Genomic DNA, 26100 nt, shown 5'->3' on the forward strand with positions numbered 1-26100 from the left:
TTATTTATCCTAGGGAGAACAAAAAGCTGTATAAGAAAGGAAGTTTGGCTGTGAACAGCCTTTACAAATTAATAATAACAAACACTGAACCTGGTGAAAAGTTACAGTATAACTATATTAAAGGAAGGAGGGCATGTGTGTGGTGTGAAGATGAAAAAAAAAAAAATTAAGTCTTCTTCCATAGCGAGAAGTAAAAAGGCCTAAAGCTGAAAAATCAAGATGGAGCTAAACAAACATGCTACTTACAGACAGAAGGTCAGTACCAACAGAATTAGTTAAAAACAGTTGAAAAGGAATTCCCAGGTGGTCCAGTGGTTGAGAATCTCCTTTCAGTGTGGGGAATGCAGGTTGGATCCCTGGTCGGGGAACTAATATCCCACATTCCACAAGGCCACTGAACCCACAGGCCACAGCTGCTGAGCCTGCATACCACATATGAGATCCAATGAAGCCAAATAAATAAATAACTAAAGAAAAACATTTTTTTAAGTTGAAAGTTTTCAACTCTGGGCTTCCTTCATAGCTCAGTTGGTAAAGAATCCGCCTGCAATGCAGGAGACCCCGGTTCAATTCCTGGGTCGGGAAGATCCACTGGAGAAGGGATAGGCTATCCACTCCAGTATTCTCGGGCTTCCCTTGTGGCTCGGCTGGTAAAGAATCCACCTGCAACGTGGGAGCCCTGGGTTTGATCCCTGGGTTGGGAAGATCCCCTGGAGAAAGGAATGGCTACCCACTCCAGTATTCTGGCCTGGAGAATTCCCTGGACTGTGTAGTCCATGGGGTCGCAAAGAGTTGGACATGACTGAATGACTTTCACTTTCACTAATCAACTCTGGGGGCAAGGACAGGATCAGAAGGGAGACAGTGACTAGAACTTTTTAAAGCGAATCTGGCAGAACTATTGGACTCTCTAAACTGTGTGGTAAACTTAGTTAAAAATTAAAATTTTAAGAAAGAAAATCCATCAGAAGAGGAGATATGGAGGCAGCTGCTGCAGAATGCTCCTTCAGAGAGAGTGGCTGGGAGGAGCTTGCAGGAGGGGGTGGGGGTTACGGGACAGAGAGGAGGCTTCCTGTTCTCAATATATGAAAGCGGTGGTATTTTTATTATGTGTGGAGGGGAACCCTGCGAAGGAGCAGAGTTTGAAAATACAGAAAAGAAGTTGACTATCTACTCTAAAAGAGACTGAAAGAAGTCAGATCAAAAATGCATAACAATATTTTTTTTTTTCAGAGACCCAAAGAGAAAGACTTTGAGACTAGAAGAGAATAATGTGAGTGTAAGGTCAAAATACATAAGCCTTTGGAATTACTCCACATTCCTTCCAAATTGCTTCCAGTGACTCCTGGGTAGTATAGGCATAGTGAAGAGTCAGACGCAACTAAGCGACCCAGCAACAACAAAAACCGAGTATCGCTCCTTGTGCCATACAGTAAGTAGGACCTTGTTGTCTATTCCATATACAAAAGCTGACATCTGCTGACCCCAATCTCCCACTCCATCCCTTCCCCAACCACCTGCCCCCTTGGTGGCCACCTGTCTGTTCAAAAGAGGACACTTTTAACAACTTTATTAAACATCAGGACAGAGATCAGGGAAACACTTTTCCAAGGATGCATCAAGTTAAGTTTTAAGTAAAACAGAGATCAGGGCACAGTGGAGCCAGACATCTCTCATGGTGTCTTCCGAGACCCTCTTCTTTCTCTGAGGACAACCTGACTCCTCACCCTGGGGGTGGGCGCCAGGCATCGTGTTTGTACCGTGGGATCTGATCCCCGTGGGCCGGGGTGGACACTTTCCCTAAGTTTGGGGAATCATTTGTTGTTTCAAAAAGTTTAAATTGTGACTGAGACAGTCTCCGTGGGTGGCTAGGGCTGAGGTGACATACACACACAGGACCCACAAGACTGACAGGTCGGCTGAAAAGGACAGTCAGTCCACACAGAGAGAACACGGCTGACGTGCTCAGGGACCTAGAGAGCAGGGGGTCTGCGGCCCGGAGAGGGCTGGGCGCTGGGCTCTGCTGGCGCTTCAGCTCTGAGTTCTGCTCCCTGCGCCCCTGACTCAAACTCACCCTTGGGTTCTGGGTACCACTCTGGCGTCTTTATTGTAAATACTCTCTCTTGTGTCTGTGATTATTCTAATAGCATTTCCGGGACTGACAGACAAACAAAAATCACACCTAGGACAACCCTCCCTCACTCCCACCCAAGTCCTCTTCTGGCCTGTGACTCCCCACCTCACTCTCTCCCGGGAAGCCCACAGAGTCCCCATAATCTCTTGGTTTCTTTTTTTTCCCAGGACAAAACGCTCAAATTCCAAACCCCTACATACCTATCTTACCCCTACATACCTGTATTACGCTCAGCTTCTTCTTTTTTTTTGGTGGGGGGTGCTGTGCCACCTGGCACATGAGAGCTTAGTTCCCCAACCAGGGATCAAACCCACATCCCCTGCGTTGGAAGGGCAGAGTCTTAACCACGAGACCACCAGGGAAGTCCCTTGCTCAACTTCTACGCCCTAACTGGCCCAGGGTTTCCAGAAAGTCTTCCCGAATCACTCAGACCTCAGGGATCCGCTCTTCCAATGACCTCCGATGGCACCAGCCAGTCTCCGTTCCCAGACCCCAGCCTGGGGCCAGAATGACTTCATCAGCACCATCTGGAGCGTGTTAAAAATTACAAAGTCCCTGTCACCACTCTCTCCACCCCAGAGATACCGATTCAGTAGATCTTAGAGTAGCCTGTACTCATCAAGGCTCCCAAGTGGTTCTTCTGTGTATTCAGTTTGAAAACTACCAATCTGTACCACTCATTTGGTACCTGATATAATAGCTCAGTTGGGAAAGAATCCACCTGCAGTGTAGGAGACCCCGGTTCAATTCTTGGGTTGGGAAGATCCCCTGGAGAATGGAAAGGCTACCCACTCCAGTATTCTGGCCTGGAGAATTCCATGGATTGTATAGTCCCTGGGGTGGCAAAGAGAGCAACTTTTTGCTCACAACTAAGCAACTTTCACTTCACTTCATAAACTACTTTGTAGAGTTGGTTATTGCTTTGGGTGTATTTTAAATTTTGTTCACAGTAAGCTGAAACCTTCCGCGTGCGTGCAGTCGCTTCAGTCGTATCCAACTCTTTGTGACCCTGTGGACCATAGCCCGCCAAGCTCCTCTGTCCATGGGATTCTCCAGGCAAGAACACTGGAGTGGGTTGCCATGCCCTCCTCCAGGGGATCTTCCAGAGCCAGGAACTCAATCTGCGTCTCTTATGTCTCCTGCACTAGGCAGGCACATTCTTTATCACTAGCACCATCTGGGAAGCCCTAGGGCACAGATTTAAAGAGGATTCAGACAGATATCTCCTAGACCTCCCTTCTCACAGGTCCCTTGAGAAGTACTCGATCACTACTCTCTACCCTCCTACCTGATGTGATGGACCTCAGACGGAGGATGTGGTCATCCTACCCAAGCCTTGGCCTCTGTTTGCAGGGCATCGAACTCTGGTGAATGCAGAAAAAGGAGACAGTATCTGGGTCACAGCTGGATACCAATGGCCTCTTCATGATGGTAAATCTGGAAGTTTCCATGAATGTTCCCTTGCCTGGTGTCCTTCAGAACTGTCGTCGGCTAGGGGAGTTGCAATGAACAGAATATTCTGCATCCCTTTGGGGGCAAATCTGAATTCAGGATATAAATTTCATGACGTCCATGTGAAGTGGTCCGTTCACAAGTGACACACAAGGGGCCCCACGCTGACAAGTCAAATGAAGCAAGACATAGCTAGATTGGCCCGTGAATGAACGCCAGTCCCCAGCAGCACGTCACGCTCAATGGCCATCACCAGAAAGCCCCTCTTCCAGACCCTGGAGTCCTTTGCACGCAGGCTCAGTCCCTTCAGTCATATCCGACTCTTTGGGACCACACGGACTGTAGCCCACCAGGCTCCTCTGCCCATGGGGTTCTCCAGGCATGAATACTGAAGTGGTTGCCATGCCCTTCTCCAGGGGATCTTCCCGATTCAGGGATCAAACCCATATCTCCTGCATGACAGGCAGATTCTTTACCCACTGAGCCACCTGGGAGGCCCCCTAGTGTCCCTTACACCCTTAGAGAATTGGCTAAGGCCTGGGAAGATGGACACTGTGCAAACATTGTTTAAAATTTTACTGCTGCTGGCCAGAGCTTTGGGTAAACCAATAAAGTGTGTGTGTATGTGTGTGTGTCTGTGTGTGTGTGTGTTGGGGCTGGGAAAGGGAGCGTGTTGGTTCCCCACAAGTCCCTGCCATGAGTATGGGGGCCAAAAAGGAGACCTATGGGACAGGGGTTGATCCCATTCAAAGTCGGCATGATGAACTTGGTGGAGTCACATTGAGCAGGCAAGGGCCGTCAGAAACTTGCCAGGGAGCTGAATGGTGTCTCACACTTGCTTCTCTCAGAAGGGTCATCACCTAAAGTAGCAAAAACCACGTGATCAAGCTTCAAGCTCACAATTCTGGGTCCTTCTCTGCCCACCTCCCTCCAACCTGACCCCCTTGCCTCCCCTCTGCTTGTCCCTGCTCCCCTCCCAGAATCTCTCGTCCTCCACCCCCATCCTGTGCAGAGTCCCCACCTTCCTCCCCCGAGACCCCCAATGCACCTGGGGGCGCTGGACAGGCACATGCCTGTGATGATGAGGGTGATGCCCCCGAGGAAGCCCCCCAGGCCGAGGATCAGGCCAAGGGCACAGACCAGAGTCCCTGTGGTGTCAGGCAGCACGGTGGGCACCTGGGGCTCTGGGAGAGAAAGGGAAGGTCAGGGGGTCCTGCAAAGAGATTCAGGGTGAAGGATGCAAGGGTCTGAGGTGGGCAGCAGGGAGGGGGCTCCGTACCCCAGTGCTGAAAGAGCGGCTGGTCCAGGCCCCAGTGCTCCACCTTGCAGTCATAGAAGTCGTCCGCCAAGGGCACAAAGGTCAAGTAGTGGAACTTCCGGAACGAGTGGTCAGGCTGGGCGTAGAAGCTGGTCTGGGTCACGCCCTGGGTGACGGGCTGGCCGTTGCGCAGCCAGGTGACGTTGATGACCGGGGGGAAGATGTTGTCCACGATGCAGATGAGGACGTTGGGCTCGCCCAGCTGCACGCGAGACTTGGGCAGCACAGCCACTCTGGGGGGCACTAGGAAGAAGCAGGCCTTGAATCCCACAGGACCAGCCTCCAGCTGGGGCCTCATCAGGGATGGATTGAGGGGAGCTTCCTGGTATTAGCCTTCTGAGGGCAGTGGAGGCTCTGGGCTGGTGACACTGGGGCAGAAGCGGGGAACAGAAGGACAAGAGAATGAAGGGACAGGGGGTGCCCAGGGGGTGCCGTATCTGCCAGGCAGGAGGGGTCATTCCTATAGGAAGGGGCTGTGGAAGGAATCTGAGGAGATCTAGAACCTCCCGGGAAAGAAAGGGGTTGAGAACAACAGTCTCAGATTTTGAGAGTGGGGCCAGGGAGCCAACAGAGGCCTGAGGGGTGGGGCAGAGGCTTCTCTGGACCTCCCCTGCTTGCTGGGGGCCTGGGGGGGGGGGGGGCAAGGGAAGGGCCCGGTACCGTTGGGGGCTCTGGTGCCATTGGAGCGCTCCACCAAGACCTCCAGATGCGCTTTGATCATCGCGATACTGACCAGCCCGTTCTGCGGGTCGAAGTAGGCGAAGTTGCCAAATTCAGGCAGACGCCACACAGCCTCCCTCTTCTTCAGGTCCACAGAGAACAGCTGTTCTCCATCAAAATCATAGGTGAACTGACCTGCGCCGTCATAGGACTGATAGAAGGCTGGTCCATAGGAGCCCATGTGGTCAGCTGTGTTGGGTGAGTTCAGGGTCAGGGGGAGAAAAGAAAAGGTATCAGCTCTCATCCATCAGGTGTGATGGGTTGAGTTCTGAGCTATGCCCCATCCTGGGCTCTGTGTGGGGGAAGAGTCCTGTTCTGACACTGAGTTGGTCCCTGGAGAGCAGAGGAGTTGCTGAGGGTTGGAAGGGAGAGGATGGAGAGGCTGGCCAGCACACAGGCAACGGTTCAGCCCAGCACACTGCGCTGGAAGAAGAGAGGCCACCTAAACTCAGGCTTTTGGTCCCAGAGCTAAATCTTGACTCTGACCTCCAGTCCCAGTGGGGTCCTGTGTGCGAGATGAGAAGAGTAGAGGTGGGACGAGGAGAAACTAACTGAGGCTAAAAGCACCCATGGAATGCAAGGATTCTTCAATAAATATATGCAAATCGATCAGTGTGATGCACCATATTAACAAATTGAAAGATGAAAACCATACGCTCATCTCAATAGATGCAGAAAAAGCCTCTGACAAAATTCAGCACCCATTTATCATAAGAACGCTTCAAAAAATGGCATAGAAGGCACCTACCTCAACATAGCAAAGGCCATATATGATAAGCCCACAGCAAACATTATTCTCACTGGTGAAAAACTGAAAGCATTCCCTCTAAGATCAGGACCAAGACAAGGGTGTCCATTCTCACCACTATTATTGAACATAGTTTTGGAAGTCCTAGCTACATCAATTGGAGAAGAAAAAGAAATAAAAGGAATCCAGATCAGAAGAGAAGTAAAACTCTCACTGTTTGCAGATGACATGATACTATACACAGAAACCCCCAAAGAAACTATTAGAGCTGATCAGTGAATTCAGCAAAGTCACAGTATAAGGTCAGTGCACAGAAATCACTTGCATTTCTATATACTAACAAACAATGAAAAAATCAGAAAGAAAATTAAGGAATCAATCCCATTCACCACCGTAACAAAAAGAACAAAATATCTAGGAATAAACCTACCTAAGGAGACAAAAGAACTGTATATGAAAAAGTATAAGACACTGATGAAAGAAATCAAAGATGCCATAAACAGATGGAGAGATACTCCATGTCCCTGGGTAGGAAGAATCAATATTGTGAAAGTGACTATACTACCAGCTGCAATCTACAGATTCAGTCCAATGCCTATCAAATTACCAATGGCATTTTTCACAGAACTAGAACAAAAAGACATCTCAAAACTTGTATAGAGACACAAAAGACCCCAAATAGCCAAGGTACTCTTGAGAAAGAAGAATGGAGTTGGTAGAATCAATCTTTCTGACTTCAGACTATACTACAAAGCTACAGTCATCAAGACAGTATGGTACTGCCACAAAAACAGAAATATAGACCAATGGAACAAGATAGAAAGCTCAGAAATAAGCCCACGGACCTATGGGTACCTTATTTTTGACAAAGGAGGCAAGAATATACAATGGGGCAAAGATAGCCTCTTCAATAAGCGGTTCTGGGAAAACTGGACAGCTACATGCAAATGAATGAAATTAGAATGTTTCCTAATGCCATACACAAAGAGAAACTCAAAATGGATTAAAAGCCTAAATGTAAGACCAGAAGCTATAAAACTCTTAGAGGAAACCATAGGCAGAACACTTGATGACATAAATCAAAGCAAGATCTTCTATGACCCACCTCCCAGAGTAATGAAAATAAAAATAAACAAGTGAGACCTAATTACACATAAAAGCTTTCGCACAGCAAAGGAAACTACAAACAAGGTGAAAAGACAGCCCTCAGAATGGGAGAAAATAATAGCAAGTGAAACAGCTGACAAAGGATTAATTTCCAAAATATACAAGCAGCTCATACAACTCAACACCAGAAAAACAAACAACCCAATCAACAAGTGGGGAAAAGACCTAAACAGACCTTTCTCCAAAGAAGACATGCAGATGGCTAACAAACACGTGAAAAGATGCTCAACATCGCTCATTATTGGAGAAATGCAGATCAAAACTACAGTGAGATACCACCTCACACCAGTCAGAATGGCCATCATCAAAACGTCTACAAAAGATAAATGCTGGAGAGGGTGTGGAAAAAAAGGAACACTCTTGCACTGTTGGTGGGAATGTAAATTGATACAGCCACTATGGAAGATGGTATGGAGATTCCTTAAAAAGCTAGAAATAAAGCCACCATATGACCCATCAACTCCACTCCTAGGCATATACCCTGAGGAAACTGAAATTGAAAAGGACACATGTACCCCATTGTTCATTGCAGCGCTATTTACAATAGCTAGAGCATGGACACGACCCAGATGCCCGTCGACAGATGAATGGATAAAGACGTTGTGGCACATATACACAATGGAATATTACTCAGCCGTGAAAAGGAACAGATTTGAGTCAGTTCTAAAGAGGTGGACGAACCTAGAGCCTCTTATGCAGAGTGAAGTAAGTCAGAAAGAGAAATATAAATATTGTATATTGATGCACATATATGGAATCTAAAAAGATGGTACTGATAACTTTATTTTCAGGGCAGCAATGGAGAAACAGACATAGAGAGCAGACCTACGGACAAGGGGGGAGGGGAGAAGGGAGAGGTGAGATGCATGGAGAGTAACATGGAAACTTACAATAGCGTATGTACAATACATGGCTGGTGGGAATCTGCTCTATGACTCAGGGAACTCAAACAGGGGCCCTGTGACAATCTAGAAGGGTGGGGTGGGGAGGGAGATGGGGGGGAGTTTTGGGAGGGAGGGGACATGGGTGTACCCATGGCCGATTCTTGTTGATGAATGACAGAAAACCACAAAATTCTGTAAAGCAATTATCCTTCAACTGAGCAACTGAACTGAACTGAATTATCCTTCAATTTTTTAAAAAAGGCAAAAAAAAAAAAAAAGAGCATCCATGGAACTGTGGGCACAGAGATGCAGTGAAAGCGGGTGTGAGGGAAAACAGGAGATGGCTGTAGGAGTAAGAATTAAGAAGGGCAGAAAAAGGCAGCCCAAGGTATTGCAGAGAGCAATGGAAAGGGGATTCGAAGTTCAAAGTTCACGTCCCATCTCTTCTGCTCAGAGCATTATGACTAAATGTGTCTCTTAACATGAAGGAGGCTCAGCTTTCTAGAAATTAGGGTTTAGGTGACTGTGGATAAGATGGCTTGATAATCCTATGAAATTAATTGCACAGCAGTCATGAGAAACCGCCGTGTGGGTAACACAGTACAGGCCCCAGGGGAGCATAGACAAACCAGCTGTGGGCCCTGCAGACAAGGAGCTCATGAACAGAGCAGGATAAAGACATAAACAACTCTCTATTGACCTGGTAAAAAATATGGTACTAGAGCTGGAGGTGCATGGGCACATTTCAAACCAGGAATTCTACAGAAATCAGGATGCTGGGACTCCCTTGGCCGTCCAGTGGCTAAGACTCCATGCTTCCAACGCAGGGGAGGCGGGTTTGATCCTTGGGCAGGGAGCTAGGATAGCACATGCTGTGCATCTTGGCCCCAGAATTTTAAAAATATAAATTAGAAAAAGAGAGATGGAGTTCCTTGGTTGTACAGTGGATAAGAATCCACCTGCCGGTGCAGGGGACACGGGTCCGATCCCTGGCCTGGGGAAATTCCACACGCCGTGGAGCAGCTAAGCTGGTGCACTGCAGCTACCGAGCCCTGGCCCCCTCGAGCCTGCGCCCCACAACGAGGGAAGCCGGGGCGCCGCAGCTAGAGAGCCGCCTGGCTTGCTGCAGCTAGAGAAAGCCTACACACAGCAGTGAAGACCCAGCACAACCAAAAGGAAATAAATGCATGAAAGTTGTTTTTAAAAAATCAGGACGCTGGGCAGCAAGATGGAGGTTTGGGTCTCAGAGAGGGGGGTAAGGGGACTTTTTTGGTGGTCCAGTGGTTAAGACTTCACCTTTCAATGCAGGGGTTACAGGTTCGATCCCTGGCCAGGGGGTAGCTACTGCTGCTGCTGCTAAGTCGCTTCAGTCGTGTCCGACTCTGTGCGACCCCATAGATGGCAGCCCATCAGGCTCCACCGTTCCTGGGATTCTCCAGGCAAAGATCCTACAATGCCGTACATCCAAAAAACCGAAACAGAGAACAGAAGCAATGTTGTAGCAAATTCAGTGAAGACTTTAAAAATGGTCCACAGTTAAAAAAAAAATCTAAAAACGGAAAGGAAGGAGGGAGGAACAGGAGGCACCAGAACATGGCTGGTGTGGCCAGGCTGAGCCTGTATTTTAGGTTCAGGACAGACCTGATCGAGGTGAGAGGGATGGGGAGTCTCTTCGCAACGGAAGTTGCCGTAAACCAGCAGAGAGGAACCGCTCACACTCTGTACCATCACAAGGGTAACCCCACGCCCGTAATCTCCTCTCCTCGCCCAGCGCCCTCAGCACTCACCCTTGATGGCCCCAACTTCCTGGGGGCTCAGGAGGGTCATCAGGGTGTGCAGTCCCAGGACCAGCCTCCCCCTGAGGACCATTGCCCTCTGGTGCTTTAACCAGATAAGTCCCGCTTGGTGTGAGGGTAAAGGAAGAAGGTGGAGGTAAAGAGGAAGCAAACAGATTCTGGGATGGGGGGTGGGGAGCCCCCTGCTGTGTTCAGCCAATCAGAGAAATTCTCTCAGTTGGGGTAGCTGTTGCTGGGGGAAGATTCGAAGGAAAGCGCCTGGATGAGAAGATGGAAGAGGTCACTGGGCCCACCTGCCCCAGGGAGGCTTGTCCACAGGAAAGTCAGGAGGGGTGGGAGGGACTTAGACCCAGGGTTCCTACATCCTCCAAGGGGGACCCTCTGAAGGCAGAGAAAAGGCCATCTGAGCGCAAATCCTCTTTGATCTGTGGGGTAGGGGCTCCTACTTACCTTGGAAGTTTTTGTGGACCAATTTGGAGTTAAAAAATAGAATAAATATGGGGGCACCTTGACGGTCCAGTTGTTAGGACTCCAAGCTTCCACTGTAGGGGACATGGGTCCAATCCCTGGCAGGGGAACTAAGATCCCACAAGCCACCTGGCGCAGCCAAGAAAAAAAAATTGCTAAGAAAATTTAAAAGGGAAATGTCGGATACACAGTTGAGAAAAATATTTAGAGGCTTTAAGTCATGTTTAAAATTATTACTTTATTTCATTATGTGAGGGAAAACGTATCATTGTTAGAGATGTTTAGAGTACAAAAGAACTCCAGCCGGCTGTTCTGAGGAGGGCAGAGAGTGCTGGGTGGCCTCCATGAGTTCATCCAGGTCCCTTGTGCCCCCATCTCAGACTGAAGGTTGACCTGAATGGACCAAATCACCCTTATTTTTGGCTTCTAATTGGGCTAAGCCAACGGGAGGCATGGGGTCCCCAGGTGGCACATTAGCAAAGACTCTGCCTGCCAGTTCAGGAGACGCAAGAGACTCGAGTTCGATCCCTGGGTGGGGAACATCCCCTGGAGAAGGAAATGGCAACACACTCCAGTATCCTTGTCTGGAAAATTCCATGGACAGAGGAGCCTGGCAGGCTACAATCCATGGGGTTGCAAAGAGTCAGACACGACTGAGCATACACACACACTCAATGGGAGGCACTGGCAGAATTCAGTCTAATGTAAAACATATATAAAGTTAATTCTCTGTCCTGGTAAACAGAAGTCTAGCCAAATATCTGAAGGCAATGTGTCCAAAATGATGAAAGAAATAATTTTCCACTTGGAAGTGATCTGAGAAATCGTCTGTTTCCAAACCTGACCACACAGGAGAATCAGCCTTGGAGTGTATTAAAGATACAAATTCTTGGGTTCCATCCTGACCTGAGTTAAAGTAGCCTTTCCACAGGTAGGGCCAGGGGACCTGTGTGTTTAGCGTGCTCCCTGGGTGATTCTTGGGCAACAGGTCTATGGACTGCTTTCTGGCACAAACAAATGCCGGCTCTGGTGTTCTTTTCTGCACCAAGTGGAGTAGATAGAGACTTCTGACTTCAAACTAACCAAATTATGAGTACTGATGGATTTTGGTGACACAGTTTATGGGGAACCCTAGCCTTAGTTCTCTTTGTTTCCACTCCCCAAGATCTAGACCAATGCCGAGCACAGAGTGATGAGCAATAGATATTTTTATGTGAACAGTGGTCCTGCCCTACCTTTCTCCTTTGAAAAGAGTTAGAACCTTGAAACAGTGAGATGATAGACTGTCAAACCCAGGAATGCTTGTGATAAAGAATGCTGCTTCTTCATTTTATAGCAGTTGGGTGTTGAATGCTTTTTATTTCTAAATATATGAAGATTGACAAGCATAAGAGTTCTGTTGTTGCTGTTATTTTCTAATTTAATGACTTCATAATCCAAGAATCTTGTCACTCTGATGGGTCTTAGAAATTTACTGAAACTTGCTTACAGCTTGCAGCGTAGACACTTCTTGTCAGCGCTCCACATACACTCTACCTGTTGGGCGAAAAATTTTGTAAATGTTATTGGACCAAGAGTGTTGATTTTGTTGTTCTAATCTATCATATCTTTCCTTTTCTGGGGGCTGATCTGTTAATAACTAAGAGTGACGTATTTAAATCTCTAACTGTGGCTGTAGATTTTTCTATGTGTTTCTATTTGGGGAATCATTTCTGCCCTGTTTATGTTTAGACTATTAAATGCTTACTTTGGGGATTTATCGTGTTCTCAGTGAATTGAGCTGTTTCCCAGACGTACTGGCAACCTTTCTGTCTTACAGTCTGCCCTGTCTGATACTGATACACCACACAGCTTTCTTTTTGTCAGCATTTGTTTGATATATCTCTTTCTAACCTTCAGTTTTTACCCTTTCCGATGGAGCTGTCCTAAATATCGTATAGGTTTTGGGTTTTCCAGTCTGACAGTCTCTGTCTCCTAATTGGTGATTCAATTCATATATTATTAGTCAACGTGAGCAAACTTACTTTTGCAACAGAAAAACACAGAAACTTCCGTGGTTTGACAAAATATGGGTTTATTTTTTAACCCATGTGCTTGCTGTTCAAGGCAGGTGAGACATTCTGTACCTATGAAAGTGAAAGTATAGTCGCTCAGTCGTGTCCAACTCTTTCCGACCCCATGGACTGTAGCCTCCCAGGCTCCTCTGTCCATGGAATTCTCCAGGCAAGAATACTGGAGTGGATTGCTATTCCCTTCTCCAGGGGATCTTCCAGACCCAGGAACTGAACCTGGCTCTCCCGCATTGCAGGCAGATTCTTCACTGTCTGAGCCCCAAGGGAAGCCCTCTACATCTATAGCGTTTCTTAAAAAGTGCCTCATGAACCCAGGCTGGCTTCCTCTTGCGTCTCACTGTTGAAAAGCCCTTTGCTTCCAGCTTTGCAGACAGGAGAGGGCCTCAGGAAGGTGCATCTGCTTTTGTTGCTCTGGACCAGAAACCCCGCGTTGCGTCTGCTCACATCCCATTGGCAAGAATTAGACCATGACCCTGCCAGGGTGCAAGGGGGCTGGGAAATGCAGTTCAGCCGTGTGTTCCGGAAAATAGAATGGTTTGGTGAATACAGGCACTGTCTTTGCTCCATTTCAGCCATACTTATTGTGATTATTGCTGTGTTTTGACTTGTTTCTAATACTGTATTTATTTCAATATTCTAGTTTTTCCTTTTCTAGTCTTCATCATCTTTACTCGTAAATTAATTTTATTGAAGTATAGTTGATTTACAATGTTGTGTTCATTTCTGCTGTAAAGCAAAGTGAATCAGCTACACATGTAGATATATTCACTCCTTTTAGATTCTTTGTGCATCTAGGTCGTTACAGAGTATTGAACAGAGTTCCCTGTGCTATCGAGCGGGGCCTGATGAGTTATGTATTTTGCGTAGAGTAGTGTGTGTATATCAGTCTCAATTTCCCAATTTATCCTCCCTTTCTCTCCCTTGGTATCTGTAAGTTTGTTTTCTACATCTGTGACTACTTCTGCTTTATAAATAAGTTCTTTTGTACCACTTTTTTAAGATTCCACATACAAGCAATATCACATGATATTTGTCTTTGTCTGACTTACTTTACTCTGTATGATCATCTCTAGATCCATCCATGTTGCAGCAAATGGCATAATTTCATTTTCTATAGCTGAGTATTATTCCATTATGTATACACACACACACACACACACACACACACACACACACACACACACACACACCACACATCACATCCTCTTTATCCATTTACCCGTTGGTGGACATTCAAGCTGCTTCCATGTCCTCGCTGTTGTAAACAGTGTGGCGATGAGCATCGGGGTACACACACTCCATCTTTTTTTTCAAGCTTTCTCTATACCCCTGCCTTCTTCCCTCTAACCAGATAAGCACCTTAGCATACTTCCAAATACATTCAAATACTTCTCCTTCACCAAGGTTTTCGATCAGCCTTATATCCCATACCTTTTTGGCATCTCCTAACGTCTTATCTTGTAATACTTCCTCCCAAAGTATTTTAAACATGAGTACTTGTGTGGCAAACCTTCTGAAGCTTTGTATGCCTGAGAACATTTTTTATTATAACATTTTATTATAATAAAAAAATACAGCTACATAACATTTAGCTGATGTATTAAATCCTGTTTGACTTTCTTCCTGTACTATTTTAAGTACTATTATTCCAATGTCTTTCTGCATCCAGTGTTGATGTTAGGAAATCTGATGTCTGTCTGTCTAGAACCTTTTAGAATTTTCTCATTTTTCTGCGACTTTTAAAATAACTGTCCTCATTTCTTTGTTTTAATTGCTGGCTGTGCTGGGTTTTCCTGGATGTGCAGGCTCTTCTGCAGTTGCTGCGAGCGGAGGCTGCTCTCTGCTTGCGGTCTGTGGCCTTCCCGTTGCGGGGGCTTCTCTTGTTGCAGGGCACAGGCCCTGGGGCACACAGGCTTCAGCAGCTGAGGCACACGGGCCCCATAGTCGCAGCTCTCGGGCTCTAGAGCACAGGCTCAGTAGTTGTGGCTCGTGGGCCGAGCTGCTCCAAGGCATGTGGGATCCTCCCTGACCAGGGATCGAACCTGTATCTCCTGCGTCGGCAAGTGGATTCTTCATCACTGAGCAACTGATGAAGCCCTCACTGTCTGCTATTTTAAAATGTCATTTTATGCATCTAACATGGGCTTGGCCTAATCTTCCTGCAGGACATTATGGAGCCCCTTTCTCTATCAATCCTGAGAATTCTTCCCTTTTATTTCTGTAACTCTTTTCTCCTCTCTATTTTTATCAATTTTTAAAATATGTATTTATATTTAATTGGTTCATTTATTTAGTTGGCTGTGCCAAGGCTTGGTAACGGCCCACAGGATCTATCATCTTTGTTGCGACCTGTGAGACCCAGTTCCCTAACCAAGGATCCCACTAGGGCCCGCTACACTGGGCGCTTGGAGTCTCAGTCCCTGGACTACCAGGTAAGTCCCTCAATCTTTATTTTTATGAAATTCGTATTATCCATATTGGGCACTTCTCTCATTTTGCCTTTTGACTGTTCTATTTTCAGGTTCCTTATCCTTCCATCTTTTACTCTAGGAGAGTTCTTTAGTCCTCCAACTTACTAACTGGTTTCCAGCTGCATCTCTCCCACCAGTTATTCTCGTTAACATGGTTTTCCATTTGACCACTATATTTTTTACACCTAGAACGTCTATACAGTTTTCCCCATATCCCCTAGGTTTTTTGTTTTCATGTAGTAACTTTTCTTGCTTTCGTAAACACATTGCTCATGCTCATTTGAAGTGGTTAGTCTGTATTTACTAATACTTCTTCTTTTAAGGACACCACAGGCCTGTTTGCTGTTTTCCTTTGAAGGCAGTGGTGCTTCCTTGAAGGGAGGGGGTTGTTATTCTGGCCTGTGAACCAGGGCAGGCCAGAGAAGACGTGGGAAACAGGACGTGGCCTCCCCCTCCGGGCGCCCGGATCCGTAACTTGATGTTCTGACTTTCAGGTTCCTGTATCAAATCCTCATAACACCTCCTAATTTCTGGTTCCAACGCACCGCCAAGACCATGAGTAAGAGAACAGTGAACTAACTAGTTTATGTGAAAATTCCCCAAACCGAGACAGACACTCATTCATATCCCCACATCTTGCTCTGGACCCTGTGGGAGAGATACGACCTTGACCCATGTCTGTGATTCAGACATGCGAAAGCCAGTTAATACACTGGGGTCTCCAAAGGCGCTCACAGATGCCCCTGAAAGAAGCGGGGAGAATAAAGTCAAGCCGGGGGAGTGGGCGGGGCTGCCAGGGGAGTAGTGACTCCCGTACGAAGTGGCATCAAAATGACACTGAATCACTGAGGGCTTGACAACATTTCTATGGGAAACTCCTGTGAAACAGGAGGTCTACTGCAGAGAAAGATAAATATCCCATGATATCGCTTTTATGTGGGATCTAAAGAAAAGACACAAATGAATTTAGAGACTCATAGATGTAGAAATGGAGAAGGCGATGGCAACCAACTCCAGTACTCTTGCCTGGGAAATCCCGCGGGCGGAGGAGCCTGGTAGGCTGCAGTCCATGGGGTCGCTAAGAGTCGGACACGACTGAGCGACTTCACTTTCACTTTTCACTTTCATGCACTGGAGAAGGAAATGGCAACCCACTCCAGTGTTCTTGCCTGGAGAATCCCAGGGACGGGGGAGCCTGGTGGGCTGCCATCTGTGGGGTCGCACAGAGTCGGACACAACTGAAGAGATTTAGCAGTAGCAGACATAGAAAATCAACTTATGGCTACCAAAGAGGAGGGAAGAGGGATAAATTAGGAGTTTATGCTAATATATAATAGTTTACACTATTATACATAAAACCGATAGGGACTTTCCTGGTGGTCCAGTGGTAAAGAATCTGCCTGCCAATGTAGGAGGCATGGTTTCGATCCCTGGCCCAGGAGGATCCCACATGCCACCGAGCGACAAAGCCCATGCGCCACAACTCCTGAGCCGTGTTCTAGAGCCTCGGAGCCGAAGCTACCGAAGCCTGCTCACCCAGAGCCCGTGCTCTCCAACAAGAGAAGCCACTCAGTGAGAAGCCTGCTGCTAAGTCACTTCAGTCGTGTCCGACTCTGTGCAACCCCATAGATGGCAGCCCACCAGGCTCCCCCGTCCCTGGGATTCTCCAGGCAAGAACTCTGGAGTGGGTTGCCATTTCCTTCTCCAACGCAGGAAAGTGAAAAGTGAAAAGTGAAAGGGAAGTCGCTCAGTCGTATCCGACTCTTAGCGACCCCATGGACTGCAGCCTACCAGCCTCCTTGGTTCATAGGATTTTCCAGGCAAGAGTACTGGGTTGGGGTGCCATTGCCTTCTCCGGAGAAGCCTAAGCAACAAAATAAAATTTTAAAAAATAAAATAGATAACCAACAAGGACCTACAGGATAACTCAGGGCACTATACTCAGTATCTTGAAATAATGTTAGAGAACATAAAAAGTATACTTATAAATGTATAACTGAATATATTTATGTGTGTGTGTGTGTGTGTATACATAACTGAGTCACTTTGCTGCTGCTGCTGCTGCTAAGTCACTTCGGTCGTGTCCAACTCTGTGTGGCCCCATAGACGGAAGCCCACCAAGCTCCCCCATCCCTGAGATTCTCCAGGCAAGAACACTGGAGTGGGTTGCCATTTCCCTCTCCAATGCATGAAAGTGAAAAGTGAAAGGGAAGTCGCTCAGTCGTGTCCGACTCTTAGCAACCCCATGGACTGCAGCCTACCAGGCCCCTCCATCCATGGGATTTTCCAGGCAAGAGTACTGGAGTGGGGTGCCATTGCCTTCTCCGGAATCACTTTGCTATATACCTGAAACTAACACAGAATTGTAAAGCAGTTATATTTGTTCAGAGTAAATCAGCCCCATGGTGAACAGCAAACATCCTTATTCCCTCTGCCCCATGCTCTCGGTCACGAAGCCCCCAGGATGGAGCCAACATTGTCTAGACCAGCCGCGGTACCTGCACCCACATTCCGGGTGTATGATATGTGCTCTAGGAACTTGAAAGTTTAGAGAGACCAGGAACAGGCCCTGGAGTCTCCAGGAAGGCACCGGACATGTCCAGCTCTGACACATAGGTATTTACTGGTCTTGGAATTTCTCAGGAAGGATGCTGTGTAGGGAGAAGTCCCAGAGGAGACTGGGGCTTATAGATCAGTGTGGGGCTCACCGTGTCATCATACTTCAGTTTCTGACCTGCATTAAGTGCTTTCTTTGTGTCAGGACCTCTGCAGGGAGATAAGTAGAGAGGAATCACGGATGGGCAGGAATTGGAGGGGTCTTTGGGGACACCCATCACTGGTGCTAAGGAGCACAGAGATTCAAAGGGACTGGAGATTTAAAGATCTGATACAAAGAAAAAAAAAAAGGTGGGATTTCCTAGTGGCTCAGTACTAGGACTCAGCCAGTTCACTGTGGTAAGCCCTGGTTGGGGAACTAAGATCCTGCAAGCCAGGCAGTGCAGCCAATAAATAAATAAAGTAGATTTGATGCTGGACTCCCTTCTGAACTCTTCTGTCGCAGAAAGGTTGTCACCCACAGTAGGACAAACATAGAGGAGTTAGGACCCCCTTCATCCCTTCACACCTGTTCCCTCCAGTGCCTCCCCTCGCAGGCCCCTAAGAAGAAGGCGATCTTTCCAGCCAGTGGAGACCGGTGAGAGGTCAAGAAGCACCCTAAGGAGAGGTCACACCACTCTCTCCAGCTCTCCACCTGCCCGCATGCTTGGTTTCCTCTTAGACCTGAAGGTTCCCTAAGGCAGGGCTCTTTATAGTTAATGCTGGAAAGGACCGCAGAGATGATTTAGCTAAATCCCCCAACTGTGGAGAAGGGGAACTTTGGACCAGGGAGGGTCTGTGATTTCTCCAATATCATACAACTGAGTCTAAAAACTCTGAATATTCCATCATTTTGCCCTGGAAAGTGATGGGTTCAGGGGTAGTCGTCAAAACACTTTACATCAGCAGGAATAACCAATACTCTGTTGATGTGTCGATGCTTTGAGGGGGACTGCAAAGAGGCTGGAGATGAGGTGAGGAGATAGAAAGAAAACACAAAGTTGTATAGCTCTGCTCTCTCAGCGCTCCCTGGACACAGGGCAGAGGCAGCCCTCCATCCAGACATTCTGCCGGAAGGAGGATGGAGACTTAAGGGAAGAGGCAAAAGACAGGACCCACACGGCCCTGGGTGCAGCCACTCAGCATCACAAAGAAAGCGGGCAGAGTGTCTCGGGGGCGTGGGGGTCTCTCCCAGGGCAGCCCTGCACTGGTCTCTGTCTCCCGCAGAGCAATACACGCACAGAGGAGTGACTGCTGAATCCGACAAGATGGATCACTAAAAGCGACACTTTTACAACAGAAATTTGCATCCAGTTTGACAGTGCCATGGGGGTGTTTCTAGCTGTGACCAAGAAGGCCACAGCGGTGCGTGTTCATTGCAGTGCTTTTTATGGTAGCCAAGCCATGGAAGCAACCTAAGTGTCTGCCGACAGATGTGGTCCACATATGCAACAGAATATTACTCAGCCATGGAAAAGAACGGAACCATGCCATCCGCAGCAACGTGGTTGGACCTGCAGAATAATACAGAAAGACAAATACCCTGATAGAAATGAACTTATTTACAAAACAGAAACAGACTCACAGACTTAGAGAACTAATTTATGGTTACCGGGGGCGAAGGGTGGTGGAGGGAAGGGATAGAGTGGGAGTTTGGGATTGACACGTACACATGGCTATATTTAAAATAGCCAGTGGACTTCACCGGCAGGCCAGCGGTTAAGACCACGGACTTTCACAACAGGGGGCACAGCTTCCATCCGTGGTCAAGGGGCTTAGACCCTGCAAATTACATGGCACAGCCTAAACAAATAACAAAATAAAATAGATAACCACAAGGACTTAATGAATAGCACAGGGGACTCTGCTCAATATTCTATAATAATCTGAGACAAGAATTTGAAAAGTAATAGATACATGTATATGTATAACTCGGAAAAGGCAATGGCACCCCACTCCAGTACTCTTGCCTGGAGAATCCCATGAACGGAGGAGCCTGGTGGGCTACAGTCCACGGGGTCGCTAAGAGTCGGACACAACTGAGCGACTTCACTTTCGCTTTTCACTTTCATGCATTGGAGAAGGAAATGGCAACCCACTCCAGGGCTCTTGCCTGGAGATTCCCAGGGACAGGGGAGCCTGGTGGGCTGCCGTCTATAGGGTCACACAGAGTCGTATATGACTGAAGGGACTTAGCATAGCATAGTATAGCATGCTATGAAAAAAAAAAAAACATAATGGAAAAGAATATGAAAACAGATGTATATGTATAACTAAGTCACTTTGCTATGCAGCAGAAATTAACACATTATAAATCAACTACACTTAAAATCTTTTAAAAAAAAATTTTTTTTAAAGAAAAACTGCCCCAAATTGGAATATCCAGAGTGAGTTCCTGGGACTGAGACAGAGCAGGATGGTCAGAATGCACAGACCCCTGGACAAGGGCCCCACCCTGCAGCGCAGAGCCGAGAGGAGGGTGGGGGAGGGGAGCCCCGGGAGGCGTGGGCTTGGCGTCACAGGAGGGGCGGGCTCTCTGCCCCATCTCCACGCCCCAGGAGGTCCCAGGCTGAGCGGCCTGAACCCAGGAGGCGTCACAGGGCGGTGGGGGAGACCAGCAGGAGAAAGGGCCAGACTTCGTGCTCGTTAAACACAGAAGGAACACCGGGTTCCTGACTCTTGCTACAATCTCTTGTTGTTGTTTTGGAGTTGCAGGAGGAAACTAGGAACCACATTGAAAGAAGAATGAATCAAGCTACTTCTTTTCTCCTTCTCTTCTTCTAATGAGATCAAAAGAAGGCTGTTGGGCTGATAATAGTCTAATGTCAAGATCGTATCTGGCAGGATGATACATCCTTTTGAGCAAAATGGGGAAATGTCAATTTAGGTAGCTTCCTAACAGGTTCAACATTTCTGTTCAAAGAATATTACTTACCAGCCTAGACGTTTCTGGCAAAAGTGTTGTAAAGTGTTACAGGGCGCCAGCTTTGACCCTCTCCTGGTCCTCTCTGCTCTCTATTATGTCTGACAAGGTCTTTCTGGGGAAATTTGCATGTTTCTTCTGTTTTTCCAACTCTTTTCCCCACCTTCTGCCTTCAAGTAGCTCACTGATGATATATTTATCTTTAGCATCTAAATGTCAGTTTGGCTTAAAAATAGTCACTGTAATGTACACCTGTAACTTATATAATCATGCGCATCAACCATACTTCAATTTAATTTTTTTTTTTAAGTAAAAGTCAGTTTGGCAAGAAAATCACTTAACATGCGCTTTATCTGTCTCCTTTGTCATAACAGGATTCTTTCCCACACTCCTAGTCCAGGCTAAAGTGAGTGTCACCCCTCCAAGCTGGAGACCCTGCAGGAACACAATCTGCTCGTCTAACACATGACCGATTTCTATCTGGGCCTCATTCAAGCCCGCTGGTCAGCTGGGATTGTGTCCACCACCTGGTCCATCATGGGGCCTGGGCTGCCCAGCTCCTCGTGATGCTGAAAACGGCCCATCAGCAGGGAGGTGTCTACACTTGCCAGTGGAGCACCCCAACCTGGACAGACTGTCATCTTGGGGTGCAGTGAGTTACTCCCTGATGACCTTGTGGACTCCAGGCTCTGGGGTCCACTCACCATGTGTTGAGATCACACCATGCCGTGCTTTTTCTCCTCAACCCCCTGACTATGGTCTGGGCTGGCAGATTCATGCTAGATCTGGAGATTCTAGCATACGTTTATCCCTGCCCTGAGAGAGCCTAGAGACTCTGTCCTTGTTAGAAAACCTCAGAAAAGTATCCCCTTCGTGCCTGGCCCTCAGTCTCCCTTCAGCCCCTGAAGCTGGGACCTGACCATCTGGCATTGCTTCCCATGAAGTCTCCACTCTGAGATACAGATCTTTGAGAAGAATTCCTTGTGCTATATAGTAGGTCCTTAACCTAGTTCAGTTCAGTTCAGTTCAGTCGCTCAGTTGTGTCCAGCTCTTTGCAACCCCATGAACCACAGCACACTAGACCTCCCTGTCCATCACCAGCTCCCAGAGTCCACCCAAACCCATGTCCATTGAGTCAGTGATGCCATCCAACCATCTCATCTTCTGTCGTCCCATTCTCCTCCTGCCCTCAATCTTTCCCAGCATCAGGGTCTTTTCAAATGAGTCAGATCTCCGCATCAGGTGGCCAAAGTATTGAAGTTTCAGCTTCAACATCAGTTCCTCCAATGAACACCCACAGCTGATCTCCTTTAGAATGGATTGGTTGGAACTCCTTGCAGTACAAGGGACTCTCAAGAGTCTTCTCCAACACCACACTTCAAAAGCATCAATTCTTCGGGACTCAGCTTTCTTTATAGTCCAACTCTCATCCATACATGACTACTGGAAAACCATAGCCTTGACTAGACAGACCTTTGTTGGCAAAGTAATGTCTCTGCTTTTCAATACGCTGTTTAGGTTGGTCATAACTTTCCTTCCAAGGACCAAGCGTCTTTTAATTTCATGGCTGCAATCACCCTCTGCAGTGATTTTGGAGCCCCCAAATAAAGTCTGACACTGTTTCCACTGTTTCCCATCTATTTCCCATGAAGTGATGGGACCAAATGCCATGATCTTCATTTTCTGAATGTTGAGCTTTAAGCCAATTTTTTCACTCTCCTCTTTCACTTTCATCAAGAGGCTCTTTAGTTCCTCTTCACTTTCTGCCATAAGGGTGGTGTCATCTGCATATCTGAGGTTATCATTATTTCTCCTGGCAATCTTGATTCCAACTTGTACTTCCTCCGGCCCAGTGTTTCTCATGATGTATTCTGAATATGAGTTAAATAAGCAGGATTACAATATACAGCCTTGACGTACTCCTTTTCCTATTTGGAACCAGTCTGTTATTCCACGTCCAGTTCTAACTGTTGCTTCCTGACCTGCATGCAGGTTTCTCAAGAGGCAGGTCAGGTGGTCTGGTATTCCCATCTCTTTCAGAATTTTCCACAGCTAATTGTGATCCACACAGTCAAAGGCTTTGGCATAGTCAATAAAGCAGAAAGAGATGTTTTTCTGGAACTCTATTGCTTTTTCGATGATCCAGTGGATGTTCTCAGAGATCCAGCGTATCTCTGGTTCCTCTGCCTTTTCTAAAACCAGCTTGAACATCAGGAAGTTCATGGTTCACATATTGCTGAAACCTGGCTTGGAGAATTTTCAGCATTACTTTACTAGCGTGTGAGATGAGTGCAATTGTGCAGTAGTTTGACATTCTTTGGCATTGCCTTTTTTGGGATTGGAATGAAAACTGAACTTTTCCAGTCCTGTGGCCACTGCTGAGTTTTCCAAATGTGCTGGCATATTCAGTGCAGCACTTTCACAGCATCATCTTTCAGGATTTGAAATAGCTCCACTGAAATTCCATCACCTCCACTAGCTTTGTTCGTAGTGATGCTTCCTAAGGCCCACCTGACTTCACATTCCAGGATGTCCGGCTCTAGGTGAGTGATCACACCTTCATGATTATCTGGGTCCTGAAGATCTTTTTGTACAGTTCTTCTGTGTATTTTTGCTACTTCTTCTTAATATCTTCTGCTTCTGTTAGGTCCATAACATTTCTGTCCTTTATCAAGCCCGTCTTTGCATGAAATGTTCCCTTGGTATCTCTAATTTTCTTGAAGAGATCTCTAGTCTTTCCCATTCTATTGTTTTCCTCTATTTCTTTGCACTGATCTCTGAGGAAGGCTTTCTTATCTCTCCTTGCTATTCTTTGGAACTCTGCATTCAAATGGGTATATCTTTCCTTTTCTCCTTTGCTTTTCACTTCTCTTCTTTTCACAGCTATTTGAAAGGCCTCCTCAGACAGCCATTTTGCTTTTTTGCATTTATTTTTCTTGGGCATGGTCTTGCTCCCTGTCTCCTGTACGTCACGAACCTCTGTCCATAGTTCATCCGGCACTCTATCAGATCTAGTCCCTTAAATCTATTTCTCACTTCCACTGTATAGTCATAAGGGATTTGATTTAGGTCATAGCTGAATGGTCTAGTGGTTTTCCCCACTTTCTTCAGTTTAAGTCTGGTTTTGGCAATAAGGAGTTCACGATCTGAGCCACAGTCCACATGCGGTCTTGCTTTTGCTGACTGCACAGAGCTTCTCCATCTTTGGCTGCAAAGGATATAGTCAGTCTGACTTTGGTGCTGACCGTCTGGTGATGGCCACGTGTAGAGTCTTCTCTTAACCTAGACAGCATATTAAAAAGCAGACATTACTTTGCAGACAAAGGTCCGTCTAGTCAAAGCTATGATTTTTCCATGTCATGTATGGATGTAAAGAGATAGACCATAAAGAAGGCTGAGCACTGAAGAATTGATGCTTTTGAACTTTGGTGTTGGAGAAGACTCCTTGGACTTCAAGGAGATCAAACCAGTCAATCCTAGAGGAAATCAATACTGAATATTCATTGGGAGGACTGATGCTGAAGCTTCAATATTTTGGCCACCTGATGCAAAGTGCCAGCTCAAAAAAGACCCTGATGCTGGGAAAGATTGAAGGCGGGAAGAGAAGGGGACTACAGAGGGTGAGATGGTTGGATGGCATCACCAGCTCAATGGACATGGGTTTGAGTAAACTCCAGGAGATAGTGAAGGACAGGGAAGCTGCAGTCCTTGGGGTCACAGAGTCGGTCACGACTGAGAGACTGAACAACAATGAGTTTATGTCAATTCCAGTCTTCCAGCTTAGCCCTCCTCCTGTCCTTTCCCTCTTGGTAACCGCAAGTTTCTTCTCTGTATCTGTGACTTTATAACTACTTCGTAATCATAGTTTTTAATCTTAGTTTAAAAATCATTCTGGCTGTTACCTTAGAGTCCTGAACATCCCACCCTCTGCTTACGTTGCTGTTCAGTCGCTCAGTCGTGTCTGACTCTATGCGACCCCATGGACTGCGGCACGCCAGGCCTCCCTGTCCATCACCAACTCCCGGAGCTTGCTCAAACTCATGTCCATTGAGTTAGTGATGCCATCCAACCATGTCATCCTCTGTCGTCCCCTTGTCCTCCTGCCTTCAATCTTTCCCAGCATCACGGTCTTTTCTACTGTGTCAGCTCCTCTCATCAGGTGGCCAAAGTACTGGAGCTTCAGCTTCAGCATCAGTCCTTCTAATGAATATTCGGGGTTGATTTCCTTTAGGATTGACTGGTTTGATCTCCTTGCTCTCCAAGGGACTCTCAAGAGTCTTCTCCAGCACCACAGTTTGAAAGCATCAGTTCTTCAGCATTTTGACTTTCTGTTTGACCAAGAATTCATTCTAATGTGCTATCATCAGAACACAGTCATAAAAGTTGCGCGTCAACTCAGGATTTTAAGGATCAAATCAGGTTTTCAAATTTGCCCTCTTGGGGGTGGAAAATTATCACAAGGAAACATGGAAGATAAATTATTAAATGCTTCTTTTCCTTTCCCGTTTTTATTGGGCAACTATAGGAAATTAAACCTGCGGATGGGGGAGGGAAAGATTGGGGATTTGGGATTCGCAGATGTAAAGTATTACATACAGGATGGATAAAAAGCAAAGTCCTACCTTACAGCACGAAGGAACTATATTCAACATCCTATGATACAGCATGACGGAAAAGATAGCTTAAAAAAGAATGTCTCTTTGTGTATAATTAAGTCATTCCGCTGTATAGCAGAAATTGACACAATACTGTAAATCAAGTATACTGCAATTAAAATAAAATTTTAAAAATAAATAAACATAAAAAAGACAAATAAAACTGTGGGATGCTTGTAATTTTATGAGAAATAGTCTAAGATTTTTGAGAGAAAAGGTAAAATTATCCATTGCCAAGAATCTGATTTTACATGGTCTTTAGAGAATATTCAATAGGCTACCATCGCCCCCTCGTGGCCAATGGTGGAATTTAAACTTGGAACAAGAAACCAAGGGATGTGTGCACAATTTGTTGGAGTAATCCTACATTCACAGTGGAAAGGTTAGACGTATAAAAGTTAGAATAAATATGACCAAATGTAGAGGCTTTGGCAGCACCAGCACTTCTGTGGTTTGGCTGTGGCTTTGACACCCCCCATGGAAATAAGCTAATCATTGCTCTTTGCAATATTCATATTTTTTTAATCTTTTTTTTTTTTTTTTTTTGGCAGCATGGTATGTGGGAATCTTAGTTTCCTGACCAGGGATTGAACCTGCGCTCTCTGCATTTGGAAGCATGGAGTCTTAACCACTAGATCGCCAGGGAAGTCCCTATTTATATTTTTAAATAATTGCATATAAAGAATCATACCAACAG

General features: G+C 46.5%; 1 protein-coding gene across 2 annotated transcripts; it reads right to left on the reverse strand.

Moving 5' to 3' along the window:
- Positions 1-1555: 1555 nt before the first annotated feature.
- LOC101110545 (HLA class II histocompatibility antigen, DO alpha chain) lies at positions 1556-10349 on the reverse strand. 2 transcript variants are annotated; one of them, XR_009597699.1, is made up of 6 exons: positions 10211-10349; positions 5565-5813; positions 4866-5147; positions 4635-4770; positions 3423-4446; positions 1556-2661 (listed from the first exon to the last, which is right to left on the reverse strand). XR_009597699.1 is itself a non-coding variant. In XM_004018742.6 (5 exons), exons 1-5 carry the CDS (start codon positions 10290-10292, stop codon positions 4443-4445), a joined length of 753 nt encoding a protein of 250 aa, XP_004018791.2. In that variant the 5' UTR covers positions 10293-10349; the 3' UTR covers positions 1556-4442. The 2 variants fall into 2 exon arrangements, 1 of the variants encoding a protein (XP_004018791.2); XM_004018742.6 differs by having other exon boundaries at positions 1556-4446.
- Positions 10350-26100: the final 15751 nt, after the last annotated feature.

Source organism: Ovis aries, chromosome 20 (genome assembly GCF_016772045.2).
Source record: "Ovis aries strain OAR_USU_Benz2616 breed Rambouillet chromosome 20, ARS-UI_Ramb_v3.0, whole genome shotgun sequence".
NCBI classification, from domain to species: domain Eukaryota; kingdom Metazoa; phylum Chordata; class Mammalia; order Artiodactyla; family Bovidae; genus Ovis; species Ovis aries.